General features: G+C 34.9%; 1 protein-coding gene across 1 annotated transcript; it reads right to left on the bottom strand.

Moving 5' to 3' along the window:
• Positions 1-14: 14 nt before the first annotated feature.
• On the bottom strand, positions 15-4,312 carry LOC108379554 (1-aminocyclopropane-1-carboxylate oxidase-like; the record flags this gene model as incomplete). The annotated part of the gene is made up of 4 exons (XM_017635909.1): positions 15-120; positions 185-263; positions 3,363-4,115; positions 4,197-4,312. Coding segments are annotated over 4 exons (1,054 nt in total), but the record flags the coding sequence as incomplete, so codon positions are not given.
• Between the last annotated feature and the right edge of the window lie 5,250 nt (positions 4,313-9,562).

Here is a 9,562-nt window from a genome sequence, read left to right as displayed (position 1 = left end):
TCATTAACACATACTTCTCTTTCGCTGCCCTGAAGGACTTCTTGCGTGGCTTCTTGTCGACCGTATCGGTGCCGACTTCTGTGTTGGGCAGGTCATTTGGCGAAATCATAGTTAAGTTATCTAGAAAAATAAATGTATTTAATAATAAATAACGGGTTTTTGTACTATTTTGTGTGTCACTTACCTGGATGGCAGAAGAATGCAATGGAATGACGGCCACGCGTGCGTATATGTGGCTGTTCTGGTATCACAACACGATGTTGCTGCAATGAAAAAAAGAAAGTCATAAGTTGCAGATTTTTAAGTACGGCAAATAACCCATAAATTATAGTCTTATTTTAGAACTGCGTACTATAAAAATTACACCATGGATATGAGTATGCTATATCTCAAAAAATAAAGCTAATACTTAAGGCAAAAGAATCAGGATACCAAATACATATCTACAAAACAGCTGCTTGACCTTTTAGAAAAACTTGTTAAATATGTGTTATTATTAAATTGTTCTCTGAACTATTTATGTAGCCTTAGACCAATTAGCTGAGGCAATTAAACTTTGAATTGCGGCATTCAGTTTGGCGTTCACACACACGTCAGCAGCCCAATTATCGATACGAATTTAGCTGCTGAATTACCTACAGTGATGGAAAAGTTGGTACAATCGTACCTTTATTTAGTTTGAAAGTACATTCGGTACAACACACACAATTTTAGATACGTTTGGAACGTAGACAAATAACTTCTCAGATATCAGTTCTTATTTTTATTGACATTTCAATGCGTTTGCTGGTGGGGCCAACTGATCTAATAGCTTCTCTCCTTCGTGAAGGGGCATACAAATAATACAGAAGGGTGGTCAAAGTTACGCAACTGTAGTTGATTTCGCCAGATAGATGGAAAATATTTCTTTTTAAAATGTTAGATCAAAGAACTGTGAGGAAAGTGATTCTCCTTTCTACAACATAGCTTTGTCTCGCGCTGCTCGAAGAGATTCTTTACATAGCCAAAATTTGTTGAATGTGAGTACAGAAGTTAATATGGTATCAATGGGAATTGTTATGATGTATTATCCTCCTATTTCTCTTTATATAGAAATGCATATATATAATTTCCAGGTACATCTATCTACTTTTAGGTAAAGTTTTCATTAAATTAGGTACAATTTTATAATTCAACTATAAAAGAGGACCACAAACAAACAGCTGATTGCTCTTTGTTTAATAAACATACCTCCAAGTCAAAATTAAACATACCTAGCAGGGTTGCATAGAGAATCTGACACAAAATAATTGCCAATTAATTATTAATTATTTGTGCCTGTTTGAACATAGTCTTAAAACGCCTTCACCATAATCCAATAGCTTTCAGCTGATCCCAGCACAACCAGATTTGGGTTACCGAAAAGAAAGGCCGTTCAATCACAGTGGCCTTATAATTAGACTACCACATGCCCACCGTCAAGTTATATTATGCCAAAGGTTTGAACTAACCACAAATCCCATACAAAATAGTCAAGCTGCAGTAACTGGATTCGCGGAGAAACCCAAATCAAGAAGGCCGTGGATATCCTTTACAGATGGATCAAAGACAAAACGCGACGTAAGTGCTGGGATTTTTGTCTCAATTTTCGGCTAATCTTTCGCTTGTCGCACTACGCAATCGTTTTCTATGCGGAAGCGTTTGTAATAAAGTAGGATATTTGAGCAAAAAGTAGAAACATAACATATGGATATTAAACTTTGGGCATAGTTTGGTTGAGGTACTTAAATGGCTGCTCCTCTGAGTTTTACAAAAACGTTAATCATTCTTGTTTTCAAGGTGGTGGCTATTCCACAGACTCTAGCAACCCCAACCGCAGACAGTAAAAGGTCAACCAAAATAACTATATTCCTCTCAACCCACAATTTGGTAATTATAACCCAATAATGTAACTATGTATAAGCAAATCATGTGTTGAGAAAAACATATTTAGTTGACGCAACTAAACTCTTTTCTCAGTGTAGTGCAAGATATTTTGCACCAAACAGCGATAAGCCAATTATACAAAATAAAACACTTCATTAAAAATTAAAAATTTAACCTGCAGACCTAAGATATACCAAAACCATTCTCCATCGGTTGAGCCTCATATCATTTACCAATGCAATTACATATGTACAAAGATTTTAATAATTATACATGCATATATGAACATATGTGTGTATGCTGTATACCAATGTATTTTCTCAGTTCTTGTCATATACATACAAGTCGTCATAAAAAATCTGAGTTGGTGGAAATATTAAAACGCAAGTGTAAGAAAACCAAATTAAAAAGGCAGGTAGAAGGAAGGTAAAGAGAAATGAGTCATACGTACATACATACATACAGTGATGAACAAAAGTATTGGCACAGTGAATTTTTCGCCATATATGCAAAGTTTTTTATTCTAATTTATTTTCGATAATTTTTTACAAAAATATAGTTCATTTTCCACCAGAAAACGTAATAATAAAATCTCTAAACTTTGTGCAAAACTCAGGAAAATTCTTTAAATATGCACACTGATTTGCAACTTTTTATTCAGATTTTTAAAAAAATTTCAAGTATGCAGTTTTATAGCCCATTCAAATTTAGTATAACAAAGCGTAAGTTTAAAGTTGCTAGAAAATCGCGTTGATTTTTGCCAATTTTTTTAGTGGAAGGTGTTGCTCATTTTCTCCATACAAAAAATAATTGTCGAATTACTTTGTATGAAAGAACTTGCGTGAAAAAACATTACCAAAAATCAATGTGATTTTCTAGCGACTTCAAACTTTCACTTTGTTATACAAAATTTGAATGGGCTATAAAACTGCATACTTAGAATTTTTCTAAAAAATCTGAATAAAAAGTTGCAAATTAGTGTGCAAATTTAATGAATTTTCCTGAGTTTTGCACAAAGTTTAGAGATTTTATTATTTAGGGAGTTCACAAGGTGTTGCATACTGTCGTACTGTTGTATGTCATAAACTTTAAACGACTAAAACTCTATTTAAGGAATTCGCAAGCTAACATAAAAGTTTTATTATGAAATTTCACACAATTAAAGAATAGTTGGTGGTGATTTCAAGTCCTCTAAACATTTATTTAGCCGTTAAAAACTTTACAACATACAACAATACGACAAGTACGACACCTTGTGAGCCACCCAATTATGTTTTCTGGTGTAAAATGAACAATATTTTTATAAAAAATGATCGAAAATAAATTAGAATAAAGAACTTTGCATATATTGCGAAAAATTCACTGTGCCAATACTTCTGTTCGGCACTGTATGTATGTAAATGTATTTTGAAAAATGTGATATTAATAAATATCTTTAAATTTTCTCAACCACTCACCAATGCTGGATAACGTCCTTTCGTCCATATCGACAAGATTTCACCGCAGTTTATCAATATGGCACCGGGCAAATGGCCAACACGCTGCCATTTTTCACTACCCGGCATTTTCACCTCAAGTCCACCCTCCGAGTCCTGAGCCAACAATGTAAATGTACCATAATCTGTGTGTGCACCACAGCGTATCATTTCACCGTTGGGCAACTGACGTTCAGTGGTGTCCTTGCTTTCATCTTTGCCATCCAATTCGTTGATTTCATCACGCGGATTCGTTTCTGGCCGGAAATCGGGTTTATCCGACAAACAACGTTGATAACTGTAAATACAACTGCCCTTAATAAAGTCATTCTTCTCATCCGTATCCTCAATGATGGGCGGATAGTAGAGCAGACGTAGTGTGGACTCGTTGTCATGATCACCGGACAGCATGTGTGAGTGTTTCTCGAGAAAGAACGATTGTGGTATGTCGAGCGAGACGGCAAGTGCCTGCAGAATGAAGCGGGAGAGTGCTTTGAAATCCTGTGCCAAGCATGAAATGTGTTCCGCGAAGCCAGGTAATGGTTCTTCGGGTAAATTTTTCGCATTTAATGTGCAAATGTTGAAAGCATGGCGGAGTTCAGGAGTTTTGCCATTGAAACGCTCTACGCCTGGGCGCACGTAGCCGTGATTATCATCACCAGTGCGTAGGTAATGCTCCTTCACATCGCCAGGTAGGTCAACAAAATCATCGAGATGATCCCAAGCGGTTTTTAACTGAAATTATAGCAGTGTGGTTCAGATATTTAAGTGTGTGATATGCAAGTGGCAATGCTAAAGGCAAACTAATTATCATACCTTTTCATCGGAAATGCCATGATTTACAAGCAAGCATAGTCCCTTTTCGGACATACATTTTTGTAATTGATGCCCGACTCGATTCACAACTGAACGCACTGGCGCCTCTTCGGTCCCTATGGATGAGAAAGCAGCGAAATTATATATGAAGTATAGTTGAGCAAACTTTATCGAATCTACAAAGTATTTAAAAATTATTTGAATGAAACCCACAATGAATTAGCAGTTTGAAAATGTTTTAAGGTTTTAAGCAAAAAAGCAACAGTGAATTTTAGTCGCAATTTTTTCAGCGGCAATTAGCGCTAATGACAATATGCATTTACTATATGTTTGTATGTACATAGCGGTGTGATGAAAGTTGAAAAAGTTGATAATTATTTGATTTTGCATCGAATTAACTGCAGAATCAGCGTTCTTATACACATATATAATTAAATAAAGGTAATAGCTGCTGTCACACTTTAATTTATTTAATTTTAATTGCTATGAGCCCTTAACCGCTTCCGCGTGACTTAAATATTATTAAGCATTATCCCACAATGTAAATAAATACATATGTATGTAGACTTCGAAAGCCGCTGGATAAATACAATTTAATATACATTTCATATTTAAAACCACTCCAAAGAGTAATTAAATTTTTTCGGTAGGTTTACAAGCTTTAATTTAGCTTGTAATATTTAATGTACATGTGTAAATTAGGGTGGTCCACCCCCTATGATTGTTATATGTAAACCACAAAAATACCACATTTTTATCAAAAAAATATTTAGGGTCGCTCAAAGCACTCAAAATTTTCAATATTTCAATATTTTTAGATCGGAAAACTCTGTTTCTCATCAGGAGATTCCCCATAACAATACAAAATTATTTATTTAACCATTTTTTTATAGTAACTATATTTTATAGGTCCGCCAAAACCCCCTGAAAATGTAATTTGGGGATGAATAAAAAATCTTTAGTAATAAAAAACCAGAGTTTTCCCGATCGTAAGATATTGATTTTCAAGAATTGTATACCATTTCAATGAAAAGTGTTTTTTATACATATAAAATACATGGAAAACTGTGAGCGATCTCAAAATAAAAAATAGGGGTATATTTTTTTCCGATATGGAATAATCCTGGGGGGTGAGAGCGTTAAAATTCCGGCTTTACTTTTTTTTGGACCACCTTAGTGTACGTACGCAAGCATTTTTAACCATTTGCTGGTGTCCGATTGACCTGAAACGTTTTCTCTAATACAGTCTGTATCAAAGGAGAGTGACCTTGTTTACTGAGAATTTTAGTAGGGTTGCCACTTGTTACAAAAATTACTACATTCAGTCCTAATAAGCGTAGGCATCGGTTCTGCGCCATCACTGTCAAATGAAAATACTTAGCCGCTTGATGTGTAAAAATGTATTATTTTATTAAGTAGGGTTGCCACCTCCTGCGTATATGTACTTATATACACATTCAGCGGTTGGCGAACCCTCGCGCAAACGAGGCCGGCTAATAAAATATGGGAAAAGTGTGCTCGTTTGGCATTGTATTTTTGTCAATAAGAAAAATATTGTATTATATTATCAAAAAAAACAACAAATGCATTTGCTTTAAAAGCAAACTCGAAAGATATGAGTAAAGTTACTCAGAGTTCAATAAATTGTTTTTGAGTTTTTTGATTAATCAGGATAATGGCTAATAAAAAAATTATTTAATCGATTAAGCGCACATCCCTAACATACATATATATCGTCGTTTAAAGTAATAAAATCGCTTATCAAAATAAGACGAAACCTCGTATGTGAAGTTTACCCAATTGTAAAGAATAGAGTAAAACTTATTTCAAAATGGTTATCCTAATTATACCTAATTATCTCTACCTTTTATATCTACATTTCGATATTTGGGTATGGATGAAAAAGGCTTGTGAGCAAATCCGGTGAGCAAATCTCATTTTTGGCACAATGTCCGTTTTGCGACGATATATATATAAATACATACATACATATGTGCTTTGACCACGCGAGAATAAACTTTTTCTGTTACGGAAGCGGTTTGTCGATTTGACCCGAGACCAAAAAACTTTGTCATTTAACTCCCTCTGCAAAGTTATAAAAGTTATTCACACCAACTCGTCGGCGTGACCGATCTATCTCGGCTGCCGGTTCGAAAGAAGCACAAAATAGAATTACGTTGTACAACATGCCCATTAAGGTTGCGACGAGTTGTATTTTTTTTTTTTTGTTACACGTGTCTACTTTTTTATTGATCGGTGATCACTCTTATGCCGATTTGGTTTCTACCGAAAAATGCAACCTTCTCTTTGCCCTTTAAGCACAAACACTGTGAAGAGGGCGAGGAAAAGACAACGTTTTTTGTAGAAAGGAAATCGCCATTAGAAAATTGATAAGGCAATTGTATCCATTGGGCGATCATACAATAAATGAAATCAATAATCACACAACGTGCGACCAACCAAGTTGACATTTTCAAGTAATTGCTGATTTCAATTGATATAAATGGATAGATAATAATAACGAAGTGCATTTAAATTTGAATAAATAGCTTGGATGGCACGCCGAGAATAGAAATATAATATATGAGTAAATTTACGTGTACATTTAATGATTCACAGACCATTAAAAGGTGGCAAATATTCTTGCATTTTATGTAGAAAATATTTACATATATACACACATTAGGGTGGTTCTTAAAAAATCAAATTACCAATTTTTTTCAGTCTTACCCACCACCCACACCAGATTTTTTTAAAGCGAAGATATACGTAATTGATTCAAAAAATTATTTTAAAAATTTACATGCTTATTAACAATACGGCCTTAGATAAGATAGAAAATTCTGTAAAATTGAAAACAATTAAATTTTTGGCCAACAAAAGCCATTAGACATTTTGGAACTCTATCCTTGAATATACTCGAAAATTTCGAATAGTTATTTTTGCTAAATAAATATATATTAAGGACTAACATGTTCGCTAAAATATCTTTGAATTTTATCCTTCTAACTTTATTATTTTAAATAGCGGCTGGCCTTGTGCATCAAGAAATTTAATTCATTTCAATCATCTAGGATCGACCGGGACTAGCATTTGACACCTACGCCTTAATAAATAAACTGTACATCTACATATATATTTACTATATCTGAGAACTGTCGTCTGTTAAAGTGCAGTAGTTTACGCTAAAGTCAATGAGAGCGCGTCGCCGTTTTCTCTGATAGCCCGACGGCCACTATAGCTCTGGGGTGCTTAACCACAAATTCGAAGCTGATAAAGGAGTGCAAAACTATTTTGAACGGAACTACTAGTCAGTTCAAATCAGCTTTAGCTTGGGTCCCTCAATCATCGTAACATTGCCGCAAATGAGGCTGCCGATGAATCAGCTAGGGACGGTTTCACATTGGCCTCAATCGAACGCGAGATCTCGCCCTCAATCGGATTTTATACGGGGAATCAGGTCATAGGTGTCGCATGCCGAATAGTTAGCCAAGCGTATGTAGCACCTTCTGAGAGCTAAAGAGAGCTCACCCACTGCCGATCACGTATAAAATACAATTGCTTTTAAATAACATCATCTCCTCCCAACGCACAGTGTTTCGATTATAGTTGCAAAACTAGAGCACATGTCAAGTTTCAGTGAAATCGGTGCATGTGTACTATTATTTCCACCTGCCTCCTTATAGTCGAAACACTGTCCAACGTTTCGAACGTTCTCCGCATACGAAAATTAAAATTAATTTTAGTTTTTTTCTCTGCGTTTCCGGATACGGAAAATTGTACGAGACCGCAGTTTTGGCAAAATTTACGTTTCTCTGCTATATGGGAGAAACCCCAGTTTCTTACTGGTTATTGACCGGTTAACAACCATGCTAGAAGCATCTCTTTACGCTTTTGCATGACATAAATACGTTAACTATGGTTTCAATAGCAATTTAAGTAAAAAATTATTATTTTTCCCTTCTATTTTATTTATTTTTCACTCAAATTGCTTTCGTGAAACTGGCTGTAAGAGCTTTGTTAATGCTTGCCTAACCGAGACCGCTACATGAAAAAATCTTCCATAATTCAGAGGATGAACTGTCACTGAAACGGGATTCCAGCTAGTAGTAGTATGCACTACTAGCCTGTCTGTCATATCTGTGACCTGAAAATATGGGCAAAGATATGTGTCTTTCCAACTCTCCGTATGAATTGATATAACTTTGATTGCATTTTCCCACAAAATTGAAATTTTGAAATACTTTTCAATACAGTAAATAATTCCAATAAAATGTTTTTATTATTTCCGCACGGAGTTCACTATGGCGGTCAAGTTCTTAACCCAATGTATGAGCATAAATATACAGACGTGCGCATGGCACTTGTAGCAGTTAACGGGTGCGCCACCCACATATATGTAGTATTGTTACAGGCCATGACAATTCTAACAATGCATTGGAAAACAACCAAACAATCGATTACCGCCAACTTTCGAAGTAATCAATAACGATTTTATATTGTTAAGCGCTACCTGTGGATGTTTGTTTGTTTGTAGTTTTTGTGTGTGCAGTTGAAGAGCTTAAAGCATTTGCAATTGTTGTTAGCACACAATAAAATTTGGCTTTTGAGTTGTTTGCCATATATATATCTACTAAACTGAAGTGTGGCTGCCGACGACAGTATTAGAGGGGATTTACTAATGTATGTATAAGCACATATACATGTGTACATACATATATTTGCTAAAAATTATCAGGAATTCGCCATCGACTACAAAAACGTGATAAGTTTTAAAGTGGCGAAAGTCAACCTAATTGAACAAGTTCTAAAATTCGATAAAAATCAGTTTAAAAATGTTTAAATGGCAACTTCGAATGAAAACACAAAAATTATTTCGATGTGTAAATGCAACAGGAAAAATACGTTAATCATCACGTTAAAAAAAACTATGGCACTTGTCAATGTGACATTTTGGGTCATGGCTTTTGCTGAAGTTTAAAACTTAAAAACATATTTATTTAAATAAAACTCAGGCGCCACTTAAGTGAATTTCATATGCTTTGCAACAATTAGCCCTTCAGAATCAGCCCCATTTACATATGAACATGTACAACATGTGAACAAAACTCTACACAATTGTCATTTCAGTTTTTTTTTTTTAATTAAAGAATTCTGTGCATATTTCTTCTTAAAATGGAGCATTTTGACATCAATTGTGTACAAGGGTTAATAGATCTATTTGCAGGTTACTATACACCGTATCATTATGTGCATGTAAGTATGTATTTATTAGACATGTATGTATTTATGTAGTATATCTCCCAGAGAGACCAGGTGGAGAAGGACTTGGCTTCACTTGGCATTTTCAATTGGCGTCAGTTAGC

The sequence above is a fragment of the Rhagoletis zephyria genome, unplaced genomic scaffold (assembly GCF_001687245.7).
Source record: "Rhagoletis zephyria isolate East Lansing unplaced genomic scaffold, Rhagoletis_zephyria_1.1 Rzeph_scaffold_16655, whole genome shotgun sequence".
Lineage (NCBI taxonomy): Eukaryota > Metazoa > Arthropoda > Insecta > Diptera > Tephritidae > Rhagoletis > Rhagoletis zephyria.
Note: the sequence above shows the minus strand (reverse complement) of the source record. Positions and strands in the feature narration are given on the sequence as shown.